Source organism: Schistocerca serialis, chromosome 1 (genome assembly GCF_023864345.2).
Source record: "Schistocerca serialis cubense isolate TAMUIC-IGC-003099 chromosome 1, iqSchSeri2.2, whole genome shotgun sequence".
NCBI classification, from domain to species: domain Eukaryota; kingdom Metazoa; phylum Arthropoda; class Insecta; order Orthoptera; family Acrididae; genus Schistocerca; species Schistocerca serialis.
In genome coordinates, this window is record NC_064638.1 from 693,976,124 (window position 1) to 693,990,313 (window position 14,190).

Consider the following 14,190-nt stretch of genomic DNA (forward strand, 5'->3'; position numbering starts at 1 on the left):
ACTCGTCCCCCAGAATCGAACCATTGACCATGTCTGGAAGAGAACACTGAATTACCACTGCCCAATGATACAAATATATATATATATATATATATATATATATATATGCCTAATATGAAAGAGGAGAGGGGTAGCAGCACTCAAAGAAAGGAAAAATGAGAGTGCAAGGCACACACCATTACTAGCGACAGACAATGAGATGACCTTATCTCCTTCACACGCTATAGTTGTAAGTTCTTTTGGGGTCCCTTGTTTAGGTTATTAAAATCATGTGTCATATCTTCCCGTCACAAATGTAAAGTCACAATGGCAGGGTAGACTACAGTGCCGCTATTTTATAGTCTGTAATATTTTAGTGGTATGGGCTCTTGTTCTTGGGGGTGTTTAAGATGTATTATTCTGCATTGTATTTGTCGCATTAGTATTATAAATCACCAGGTGAACTTCTGATCTGGGTAATACACACTTGTATCTTAATATATTTTCTGTCACGAGTGTAAAATCACAAGAGCATGGGAGACAGTAAATGCAAACAGTGTATGGCCATCCTAATCTACAATATTTTTGTGAATATGGGTTATCTGTTCTTGATCTTGTATTAGTATCTATGAGGATATGTATAGAGGCTGGACAAAAGTATGGAAACACCAAAACCACAAAACATTACCCGCCCCAATATGGTGTTGGAAAACTGTTGGCATTCAAAACAGCTTCCAGTCGTCTCAGAATAGATAAATACAAGTCCGGTACGGTTTTCAACAGAATCTTATGCCATTATTCCTGCAAAATTGTGACCAGTTGAGGTAACGATTTTGGAAGTGCACAGCACCTCTCTAAAGTAGACCACAAAGGCTGGGGAGTTATGACCATTCACCCTTGTGTTCACGAAATCAGTCCTGGAGGATGCGAGTTGTGTGAGCAGGGGCTCTGTTATCTTGGAACACAGCATGAGCATTGGAGAAGAAACGTTGTATCACGGAATGGACCCAATCAGTCAAAATGCTAACATGAGGAGTAGCCGTGAAGCCCATGGAATACCACAACATGGCTGCCAAAATCATCACCAAAATCCCGTTATGACTCCCTTGCGACTTATAGTCGTCAAGAAGCTGGAAACGGTGTGAAACAAGGCTCATCTGACCAGACGACGTTCTTCCATTGGTCCATAGTCCAAGTTTCATGGCTTCGGTACCATGTTTTCCTGTTGCGAGCATTTGCGTCACTGATGAATGGTCTTAGAATTCCATCTTGCCCTACAATTTACTTATGGAGCTCCTTTCGTGTTGTTTTGGTACTGACAGGGCCCACGAGTGCGACATTCAGTTCTGTAATGATTTTTGCAGCTGTCGCCCCCTTATTTTTCGTCACAATTCTCTTCAATGACCGTCTGTCACAATCACTCAACACACACTTTTGTGCCTTTAGCGGGCACTGTACACGGTATAAATATTCGCTATGGTGCTTCTTGAAACACCAAACACTTCGCACTGACCATAAAAGCACCAACAATTTGCCCACTTTCAAATGCACTGAGGTCCGACACAGTGCACTCACAACAACACGTAACCCTCTTCTGATCACGAATGAAAACATTACATAGGTGACTTTCATGGTCAAACACAAGAGCGCTACGTGCAGCATCTGCATATAAGTTCAAGCATGAATTTGCTGTGGCGTTTCCTTATTTTTATACACCTCCTGTACTAGTTAACTGCTGGGTTACTCATTTATGTATTACGTAAAAAATTGTAACTCCAAATCGGGCAAGTGTAACAAATTAATGCCAATGATTGTATGGCGACACCAAGTTAGACATGGTATTCCTGGCATTGAAACCACATAGTGGGGGAATATTAACGCTCCACTTGCGCGGTTTTATTGTTTTGTTTTGTGTATTAACAGCAGTCGAGATTTTTTTGTTTTGCTTTAAATGTTAAAAGCAGTCAAGCTGCCAAGAAAAAAACACAACAAACTATGTCAGAAGCATAGCCTTTGGGCTAATACTCCACAACATTCAGGCATAGAGACTTACTTTCCGACGCAGTGTGACGCGGTCAGCACCCACTGGTCTGCGATGAGCACTCCAGCACAGTAAAACACTTCTTCCGGGCCTCCTAGTAGCGCTGCTAGAAACGGCCAGTCCCCAGGAGTTGATTCAAATCCTCCAACAATTCTCGTAGAGGCTCGCGGGTAATTTGGATGTCTCCTTTGACCACAAGCTTGCAAAACGAAAACCACCTCGTTAAAAAGGTTACACGTGAAGACATGCATTGCCAGTCTATATTGTAACCTACATCAAACGACAAATACTTGCTATTAGGAATAGGAGGTTTAAAATTGCGTAAAAAGATGTTATATTGTAAATCTGTAACTATTTCAGTTGATTAGAACTCAGAATGTGCCTTTGTAGAAAAAACTCTATTCCGACTATCGGTGACCTTAGCTGCATTGGCTCTGTTACATAGAGTGACTTAAAAACCAGAGAATTGGGAAATAGAATATGTTTTTAGTAATAATGATTGAATGCGTTTTATGTTCACGACGGAAGTGGCTTACTGAGAAGTAATCAGTACGGATCGCACAACTGTGACTGCCTGTTACTGACGGTTTGGTGATGTAAACGTTGCAGTCAGTTTGTTTTCATGGAGTTATTAAAAACAGAGAAGACTTTTGCCTTAAAACGAGTTACACATGTGGCAAAAGTCCTGCTCCACTTGTACGAGAAGTTCGCGCCAATTTAACCTTAGCGTACTGCTGTTCATGTCTTCATAAAAAATTTTGAGCAACAAAAGTGTTATCGTTGAAGCCCGTCGAGGGCATCTGAGGAACGTGAACTTCTGCATCTGTCTCGCTGCCTCAGTCTCTTATTTATTCACAGTATTATTACTTGCAGGACATGCCAAGACTGTGTGTCGATCTACCCAAAGAATTTGGTACATTAGCAAAATAAACAAAATATAACGGTAATTAAACGTGTGTATTCCGCATGTGTTTTGTAGCGTTGTAGAGATTCAAACAGGCGGTTGCAAGTCTATGAGATAATGCTTGATTAGTACACGAATGAGCTCTGCTTATATAATAGAATGGTGTGATCAGTTGTATTCACATTCAAGCTATCGGTGCAGATAAACTAGCATAATTCCACCTCAATTTGAAAAATCGTCTTCTTTTGAATCAAATTCTGATAAAACAAAATATTAATGAATGAAAAGTAGTACCATAATTTTGGGTATTCGAAATGTCCTTTACTGACGTGAACGTCACAGGAGATGCGTACTAGAATGTACTTCACGAAGTGATTCTAGAAAATTTGACGAATTGTAATATCTACTGACAACATTTAACAACTCCACTAACATTATGATGGAGCTATTGGTCATTATGCAAGAGATTTCACGTTATTCAGGGTGTTATGCAGCAATGTTTTGAGAATTTGGGAAATTGTAGAGGCTGAAATATTTTAATATGAGAAACTTATACTGGTAATGTGAAATAAAGTTCCTACAGCCATCACTGGGCTGTGGAAATTCGTGTACTACCTGTACGAAAAGTTGCCTGATGAGAGTCTCAGTGAAAATCTGGTCTGGAATTCTCGGAGATCTCCTTATTGGACTACACATCTCACCGTCATTTGAATAGTGTATGGTATTTGAACTTTTTGAGCAATACCTTGCCTGAAGTTCTCACGGATGTTCCCTTGTAACTGCACACTAGTTCGGTGCTTCAGAGTGAAAGTGCTCTAGCGCAATTTGATCGACGGGTCGGAGCGTATGTCAGATATCAAGCAGAGAATAACTGGAAGGAGATGTCCAGTCCCTTGGCCTGCGTGCTTACTTATCTTACCCCTGTTTACTTCTTCCTCTTGGGTTATGTGAAGTCCTTGGTGTACTCAGCACCGGTAGGAACAGTACCTGAGCTTCGTGAGCGCATCTTTACAACGTTGGATATCATCAAAGGAAAGAGAAGAATCTAATGGAGAACCAGATAGAACAAGGTCCATCGTTATACATTATGTAACGAAGCTGATGGTCATCACGTTGAAATTTACAGCACTCAGTAGTCAAGGCACAGATTCAGTTCACAGTATTTGATTGTACTCTAGTGTCAATAAACATTTCCCGAATACAGTATTCCGGTGTTCCATTTAACCGACCGAAAGTGTAGAAAGTGCGTGGTGCTGTAGAAACTTTACTTCACCTTTCCTGCTATAGGTTCCTTATGTCAAAACGTTCAGAATTTCACCCTGTACAAACTTTCAAAGTCAGTCTGTAACACTCTGTATATCTTGAAGCAAAGAGTAATTTGATTAATGTGAAGTGGCTGTTCTCATTATTTAGCATGGTGTCAAAAATAGTCATCTTTCAGTAGTCTCACTTGAAAACAAGCAGAAGAATAAATCTTTTGTAGTACTTGGTTTTCGTGTCGTTTTCATGAAGTAGCGCTTGAGTAGAAACGCGAAAGCGACATATATGCTTTTAAAACTGTCAGTACAACGAGTAATTGGGTACATAAGGTATGTGCTCATTTTTCTTCCACAATTATTAGATTCCACATTTGAAATGAAGTACTGGTGTCTTATAGCTGCCATGAAAGTTTTGGTAGCATAATAATACAAATGAAGCCGTTGAGAACCAGTTGAATAATATATAGTGTATCTGAGGATTCGCAACTTGAACCCATACTGCTCCATCGAGCGAAAGAGGTTGCGAGCAGGACAAGGTGGAGGCTCTTCGTAGAACTAGGTAGTAGAGAGAAAAATGAAGTTATGATTACGATAACCACATTGTAGCTTATCTCAAAACATAACAACTATTATCTAACTTGGGAAAAAACCCACACACAGCATACACACTACTCTAATACTATTCTCATATAAAATAGCATTTTTAAGATTGAAAAACAAGTTGCGTTTATGAACTTAAATATGAAATTTTTCTAATAATATGTTACAGAAGAATCTGTAAATAACCGAGCATTGCTATGTGCAACTGGGTGTTGGCACTGTGGTGTAGCTATGTGGCATCTGTCAGTACTGATTTTGATGGAGAACACATTTGGTGGTGTGAGGCACTTTACCTACGGTAAGCGAAGTAAATTCGTCTTACTGAAAATCGTTTGACTGATGCCGCCTTACAGCGTCTGCAGATAATGTTGTAACAGGATAATCATATTATTATCAGTGCTGTTGTTATTAAACATTTTACCAAATCCCAGGCCAAGTAGTTCTGAATTTTCTTGCTGACTCCTCCCGTATCTTTTACTGTTCTTTTTCACTACATGATACTGTTTTCATTTTCTGAAATCATCATATCCAGAAGTTTCTTACAAATGTCCCTGAGTCGTGTCATGTGCCGTACACTGTGGACCGGTGTAGATTGTGCTTCTTCTTTAGAGTTATTGTAGAGCTACAGATCATAAACACAATGTTCATAAAATAACTGTGTAAATGCAGGGTACTGTGCTGATAGCATACCAAAGTTGGAGCAGGTGAGCTTCACCGTAGCATAGTCCTTCCCCGTGCAGGAGCGCAGCTCCTTCAGCACGTTGCGTTGCTTGGTCGTCCTCCACATAGTGTCGCCAGTGTAGGCGCCGCTGCTGCTGTTTGAGCTGACTGTGCGTACTTTGCTGATACCGCTGAGCATCGTCAGTTCACTAGAATTGGCAACCCTGAAAATATGTATATGGCACTGGTGAGTATGTGACTCATTTATCTGTTATTTGGTATCATTAGAAATTAAAACTGTCTTTGATGTAACTGATATTTAGATGGAATTACATTTTGCTATGGGTCTCAACTTTATGTTCGATAGGGATAGAAGCAGAAGTAATGAATCAAAATTTGTACCACAGGTCTCCAATTTACTAGACGGCTGTGCCAAATACTGCATCACTGTAAAACTGTGGCTATCATACCTGCACGGACTACCCTAGCCTAATGCATCCCTAACACAAACTTCAGTTCACAACTTAAGTCCATTTTCCCTTTCTTAAATCGTCAGTATTGCCAAGGCTCTCTGACACTGAAATAGCGCCTCACATTTGTACATAATGGGGAAATACTGCCTGTATCTCTATTGATCTGATGAAATTACATTTTCATGGAGACATATTAGTCTCAACTTTACCTTCAGTTAGGATAGTAGGGTAAAATGGGCTGAAGTTGTGAACTGACGTTGTGTTAGGGAGGGCAGTGGGCTACGGTAGTCTGTGCAGTTGTGATGTAGTAGTTAGCAAAAAAAAAAAATAGTTCAAATGGCTCTGAGCACTATGGGACTCAACTGCTGAGGTCATTAGTCCCCGAGAACTTAGAACCAGTTAAACCTAACTAACCTAAGGACATCACAAACATCCATGCCCGAGGCAGAATTCGAACCTGCGACCGTAGCGGTCTTGCGGTTCCAGACTGCAGCGCCTTTAACCGCACGGTCACTTCGGCCGGCAGTAGTTAGCACATTTGCCTAGTAAACAGGAGGGGTTAGGATGGGTTCAAGTCATGGCTGTGGCACAAGTTTTAATTCATTGCTTCTGCTTCTACCCCTATCGAAGAAAACTGCTATTTGCTCACAAGGAATGAGGAGCATAATTAATGACTAAGGTACACAACAAAGGGGAAAATATTTATGACATTGAGAAGAAACCAGCAGAGCAATAGAATTTGTATGAGAGATGATACACGTTGTCGTAGTAATGAACGCTGTTTCAGGTTGGTAAATTAAAGCTGCCAGAAACCACGAGGTTTGTCTCAATATCACGGTGCCTTATTTTGTAAGATCCAATTGGAAGCAGTTTTTCCTTGCCTTCCATAGATCTAAGAATCCTCCCACCCACTGAAATATTCCTTTTTATGGGAAGAATGTAATGTCATTAATGTTTGTAAAGAGCCAGTCTCCTGTGCATATGTTTTTTTTCTTCTGTAGCCTCTGTGAAAGGAAGAGGAGAAACCTTACACAGTGTCTGGTCGTTCAATGAAATGCAATCACAACTGTATTCTGCATCATCGTAGCAGAAATTTATCGATGGCCAACGATGTTGAAATGGCCTATCATTTTAGACGACAAAAATATAAAGAGTTTACACTTGTTTTGTGTGAGATCGCACATTCACACACTCTTGTTTTGTTTTTCTTTGGTAGTCTCTCGTAACGAACAGACATGCTACGTAAGTTGTGTTTAAAATTCATTGCTTTCTGGCTTAAAGTAATTAAATATGACACCTATTTAGAACTCTGAAACTGTTTTAAATCTACCTACCTCTAGTGCGTATAAATACATGACTTCTCCTAGTGTGTAAACTGTTTCAGACTGGAACCAGTGAAGTCGTCGGTCCTTTGTTATCCAGAGTGGATGTATCAATAAACTCCTACGGTTCTTAAGAAAAGAGAAAGTAAAAACTAGTGTCGAAATAATCCAAAAACAAATTATTGTTTTTCTATAGATCAAAGTTCGAATAAAGGGGACAAAGAAAAAATGATAAAATGTTTCTCGTATTTAGATACGATATACTTAGATCAAGTGTTAGTTTTATTAGAAAAAATCGCAGTCAGATATTAAACTTTAGTCTTCAAAGACAAAAAGACTTGCCGGCCGAAGTGGCCGTGCGGTTAAAGGCGCTGCAGTCTGGAACCGCAAGACCGCTACGGTCGCAGGTTCGAATCCTGCCTCGGGCATGGATGTTTGTGATGTCCTTAGGTTGGTTAGGTTTAACTAGTTCTAAGTTCTAGGGGACTAATGACCTCAGAAGTTGAGTCCCATAGTGCTCAGAGCCATTTGAACCATTTGAACAAAAAGACTTACGAAAAATAAGTAATATAATTTTAAGACATTTCAGCGCTATATCTATACCTGAAATTGACCATTCTCTGGTGAACAGTATCTCTGACTCACTATTCAATCTATCTTTGCTATTTCAATTCGTACGCTACAAAATATGAGTCGAATGAACATATATCGGAAACTTTGAGACAGAAGTTAATTCATAACGGAGGTCTGGTATAATGTTTTAGGAAGAAAAAGGGTAAGTGCATGTAAATGCTGTTTATGCATTAGTATGTTGAACAGAATAGAGATATTAGTTGTTTACGTTGTGTGTGAATTTCAATCCGCGATCTTTACGCGTCTAACAGTCATCTACATTTCTTTTTATTCAAAATACTGAAATAGAATAATTACGCTCAAGAGAGCTAGGTCAACTTCCATTCTTAATCGTATAGGCCTTCTGAACTACAGAGACGACAGAGTTACCGAGTGGTACATTACATTGCCGCTCATTTTGGTTTTCCTGTATGCAGGGAGTTTCAAAAATACTTCCACAAACTCCGGAGACAAGTTCCTTACACCAAAACAATAAAAAAATTTCAATAAATATCTGTCCGAAAATCGTTCGTTTTAAAGTTGTTGATGTTCAACGGCTTTCCAATTGACACCCAACAGCTTCACTTATCTACACACCCGTTTGACTCATTGCATCCTAGATGGCGTTGTGTTGCCAGGGAGACTTGTTTACAGTCGTCGTTTGTCTGTCTGCGACGTGTCCATTGTGTACATGTACGACAGGTAGTTGCTTAACTGAAACCGTTCCGTTCAGACATAACAGAATATTCATTTTGTGAGCAGGCAGACATAATTTTTATGTACAGCCAGGTGAATGGTAATGGACACGAGGCTGAACGGCTGTATCAGACGGCGTTTCCAGATCGAAGACTGCGATTCACCCAACCTTTGGCGTTAGGTATCGTCGCGTTGCCGAGATTCCCGTAGCACCACAGAATATCGACCGACGAAAGTCACTTGTTACTCGCACGCCTGACAAGGAAGAGCACGTTCTAAGGCATGTCGAAGAAGAGCCAGTTGTCAACGCGCGACGAGTAGCTCTGGCATGTGGTACTTCTCCAAGTTCAGCGTGGAGGATACTTCACGAGCAACTCCTGTTTCCGTATCATCTTCAGCACGTGTAGTGCTTCACGCCTGCCCCCAGGAGAGAATCTTTGCGTATGGTTCGTTGCTCAAATTGCCAGTCTGTTGTTTGTCTCTTCAGTTTTGGTTACAGATGAGGCAACATTTGGAAGAGATGGAATAACAAATTTTTACATCCAACACATGTGAACCGAGCGCAATCCTTATGCTACACTACAGGTTAGGCATCAGCATCAGTTTATGATTAATGTATGGTATAGAATTGTCGGTGATTATCTGGTAGGAGCACACTTTCTCCCAGCACGTCTTACAGGTGCTGTCTACAGAAACTTCCCGCAGAACACCCTCCAAGATCTACTAGAAGATGTGCCCTTGCAAATAAGAAGAAACATGTGGCTTATGCATGCTGGAGCTCCAGCACATTTCAGTCTCAGTGTTCGTGATGAAGTGGGTGTTATCTACCATGACAGATGGATGAGTAGACGAGGACCAGGTCTGTGACTTGCACTTTTCACCAGCTTCAGTCCTTTGGACTGGTATCTCTGCGGGCACTTTAACCAATTGGTCTACACAGCAGACCACCCGGATGCGGGAACTCTTTATCGATGGTTCATGGACGCTTGCGAAACTATTCGAAATGTTCAGGGAGTATTTGAAAGGGGGCGACAATCTGTGATTCAAGGAATGAATGCTTCTTTAGAAACAAGAAGAGGACATTTAGAACATTATACTTATATAGATATGGTGTCTGTTCTTTCGCACATGTCCGAAAGAACAGACACCACATCCATATAAGAATACAGTTCTGGCAACACCAGCCATGACCTTCTTCTGTGCAGATGCACACATATTCCCCGAACTCTTATGGGACTTGGTAAGAATGTCTTCCACGAGTAATGCATGTGTTGGGGTGGGACACTACGAATGTAGTGTGTGGGCATACAAAGTGAGAATGTGGGTCTCGTGGGAGGCGTGCGCGAGATAGTCCCTGCAGTCGCGCTGTGCTCTGTGCCCTCGGTGTCTCAGATGGATTGCCGGCACGGTAGCTCAGCGTGTTCGGTCAGAGAGCTGGTTGGCCTCTGTAATAAAAAACTGAGTAGAAGGATCAACAAAACGAATTGGAACAGATGTCATGCGACGTCCGCAACAACCAAACACAAGGATCAAAATAAATAAATAAATAAATGGATAGAGCGTCTGCCAAGTAAGGAGGAGACCCCGGGTTCGAGTCCCGGTCGGGGCATAAATTTTCACCTGCCCCCGTTGATACATATCAACGCCCGTTAGCGGCTGAAGGTATTAATATAATTCTAATTTAGATTTAGAACATTTGTTATGAGTTATGTTGATGAGCTCCAACGGCCTAAACTGCAAATTTCATTAATAACTCGAAATCGAAGAATTTTCGAACAAATATTTATATGAACATATTTCTTATTTTGGTCTAATGAACCTGTCCCCGAAACTTGTAAAATTATTTCGATACACCCTATGTAGAGCATGTGCTGTTTCGTAGGTTAAATTAGCAATTTGCGCCGGTGTAAATGGACGACACAGAATATGGTTCAGTTTTTCCTCGGATTTCCTCTATTGTGGCGACGGCTGCTGCTGTAGTGCTGTCGACCACTGCTTTAGCGACACTCACGTGTATCCGAGCATGGCGCAGAGGTCCCGCGCCGAGGCGCCGGAGCCCCAGTGGCTGATGCAGGCGGGCCGCCACGCCTGCTGCTCCGGCTGGAACACCTCCAGCACGCCGCTGCCCTCGTCCCCCATGCGCTCGCTTAGCCGCACTGCAACACACATACAAACACTCCATCTGTGCAGCCTAGGGACACACACCACAAAGGGGCTGACGACATAACAAACACATTTGTTTTGACATCGTGCTGCGTGCGCTCTATGAGACATTGTTATTTTGTATGGACTTATTTTTCTGAAATTTTCAGTAAGCAGGCCAATGGTTAACGGAATTTTAGTAACTTGAAGCGAGTTCAGTTTCGCAGAAAAAGATTTCTGCTATATTTAATTTCATTTCATCATTCGTTATATTCCTTTCGTTATCCGGCATTGCGTAAGAGATATGTTTCCTTATAGCTACAATAACCCCTTTTTTAAAAAACTCAAATAGTGATTTTTGCTGTTCATAGCGATGTTCATAAATCGTGTTGAACACCATTATGATTTAAATTCTTTCCAATTTCATTTCGTTACTTCATTAAGTCGTAAATTATATAATAAAATTTCACACAGTTAATGATGATCTCTGAATGCTGCGATTTGTGCTTTTGATTCCGAAACTGATCTAAAATGCAATTTTTATGGGTTAGTTACCAAGATCTACCCAGTGTATCGTCATAGAAACCGCTGGATTTTAAGTACGATTCTGGTTTTCATTAGTACTTCACTGTACTGCACAAAAATTGGCTGGACCAGCACCAAGCGAGGATAAGTTGGAATCGTGAGTGTTAAATGGTGAGATGAAGTTCGAAGTAGCCACAGTGTATGGAATGTAAAATGTGGTAGAATGGCTGGCAAGAGAAACAGGATTTTGAATAGGGGTAAGTATACTTACGTCGGAAACCAGACTATGATTGTAGACAGCGAAGAACAAGACAGGATGAGAAAGCGGAGGGAAACCTGATCTGAAAAAGGATAGGGCGGAATGAGCAAGATCTGATAAGGAGGATATCCGCCAAGTTTGTTATCTATAAAGGGGGTAGTGTCAAAATTACTTTCGGAAAAGATTTGGAGGGGATGTAGGTTTAAGCTCATTGGGATAAACTGGTATTGGCTCAGCAGTTTTTGTGAGAAGCACCGCACTAAAGAAACAGCAGCGCCTACTTTCGTCAACAGCAAAATCTGTGGAGGACGCTGAAAGAAGAATGGCTCAGAGTGCAACCTTAGTGCACCGTGGAAATTACGGGTCACCGTTCAGGAACGTTAAAGTGAAATATAAGAAGGAAAGGTATCCAAAAGAATTAAGAAGAAGTGTGATTGCTACAGGGCTGCATTTTAACATATCATAGAAAGACGGCTGAATATTAAAATTTTTGTTCGCTCATTTCTTTGTCTCATGATCGTGCTTATGAATGAAGCTAAGACGTAAAACAAGAATATCGTAAAATAATGCAATATTTAAGCATATTTATTTGTCTACTGATTATATTTACAAGTAGACTGGGAATTGTATCGTCGCAATTAGGAATAAACTCTAATAGGCGAGGAAACTATTCTTAACGAAAAGCTCTACTAGTACAAATTTTAACACTGAATTGAAAAAATATGTTTCTGAAATTGTACGCCTGGGATATATCGCTGCATAAAACTAGAGAGTGGAGAGCGGGAAAATTGAAGCAAAAGAAATTGAAAGTAACTAATCATGAAACAGCAGCAGAAGAATGAGAGGTTCCAGAATCAGTGCGCAAAAACAAGTCTATGAAAAACTTTTAGCAGAGGAAGGCACTCTATTATAGGTCATCTGTTAAAACACACATGAGTAGTTAAGGTGGGATATAAGCTGAAAGACAAATCTGTAAAACAGATTATAGAGAATGTTCTCGTATATGAAGCAGATGTTCAGGAATGAAAGTGTGACAGCATATTAATAAGTGTGCGGGACAGCTACAACCCAGTCTAAAAAATGATCGCTTTAAGAGGAAAAAAGGTGTAAGAATATTATGGCTGAGATTCTACCCTTCGTTTTGGTATGGAAAATGTGAAACAAACAATTATGTGCAACAGAAAGCAGTTTACGTCAACAGCCTGGATCATATGCAAATACAGGCTGTAACAAAAAGGTACCATACAAATTGCAGGACACATTTCTCACACGTAGACGAAGAAATTATGTTGTACGAACATGGGCTGGAAACACTTTGTTTCGATGATACAACCCACTTCCTCTAAATCATTAATTGTGAGAAACACACAAGAACAGAACGTTAGAATCACGCGGAACATGCACTCTCGGTGGCGTCTTTTTACGTTGTGCACGGCCAGTGTTTTGTTTTATATGTCCCTGTTCCCACGCGATGCATGCCGTTGCTTGTTTAAATTAATATCAACTACTCAAGCGATCAGTTCGTTTGTTGCAAGCACACAGGTTACTACGTAGAGTTAATCACAAATTTGGCTCGTGCAATGGCAGTGTACACAAGTACAGAGATGGCAGATGCCCATTTTATGCATGGGTTAGCTGACGGCAATGACACTTGCGCTCAACGTTTGTTTAAAAATGTTTAAATGTGTGTGAAATCTTATGGGACTTAGCTGCTAATGTCATCAGTCCCTAAGCTTACACACTACGTAACCAAAATTATGCTAAGGACAAACAGACACACCCATGCCCGAGGGAGGACTCGAACCTCCGCCGGGACCAGCCGCACGGTCCATGACTGCAACGCCTGAGACCACACGGCTAATCCCGCGCGGCGCTCAACGTTTGTACCAGGAGAGATTGCCAGGATGGAGGTGCCCGGCAGTAAAACGTTTGAAGCCATAGATCATCGTCTTAGGGAATATGGAGCATTTAAACCTAATACTTGCGACCCGGGGAAGGTCTAGAAGGACGAGGACACCTCAACGAGAGGCGGCAATTTTCATGCACAAGGTTTGTAGCTGCAACGTGAATGTTTACCAGTGACTGTCTGGCGAGCGGATTGACGCATGTATCAACGCCCACGGAGGGCGTATTGAACATCTCCTGTGAGAAAGAGTAGCATAGGGTGTGCTAGTGCATTCTGTTCGTGTGTGTTTCCCATCATTAATTAGTTGGAGAAAATGAGTTGTAACAAAGAAACAAGGCGCTTGCAGACCCATGTTCATATAACAATTTCTTCGTCTACGTGTGAGGAATGTGTACTACAATTTGTACCGTACATTTTTGTTACACCCTGTGTATACAGTTCACATGATATTGCTATTGTGCGATAGGAGCTTCATTCAATGAGAGGTTCATTATCAACAACAGTGTCCCCAACGATTGTATTCACATCAGTTAGACTCAGAGTTATTTTAGTTTTGTTTGGCAGACGCCCATTTATGGCCCTGGCATTACAATTAATGTGGTTTATATGTGTTTAAAAATTCCATTCATCGATGGACGTAAGGCTTTGTTGAACTGTACAGTCATCTGCAATATATAACTTGAAAAATAAATCAAGGAAATTAGCTGCACAAGATGTAAACAAATGAAACGCAAATCGTGATGTTTCATATTTTGTAGCATATGATCGTGAGCATTGTCTTAGTTGACGTGTTATACATGTGAGTTTTCATT

General features: G+C 40.9%; 1 protein-coding gene across 1 annotated transcript in view; it reads right to left on the bottom strand.

Moving 5' to 3' along the window:
- LOC126425882 (atrial natriuretic peptide-converting enzyme-like) overlaps nucleotides 1-14,190 on the bottom strand; it is a 338,406-nt gene that overhangs the window by 49,600 nt on the left and 274,616 nt on the right. Inside the window, 3 exon segments of the mRNA XM_050088318.1 lie at nucleotides 2,033-2,219; nucleotides 5,474-5,667; nucleotides 10,552-10,702. Coding sequence (XP_049944275.1) covers nucleotides 2,033-2,219; nucleotides 5,474-5,667; nucleotides 10,552-10,702 — 532 coding nt within the window.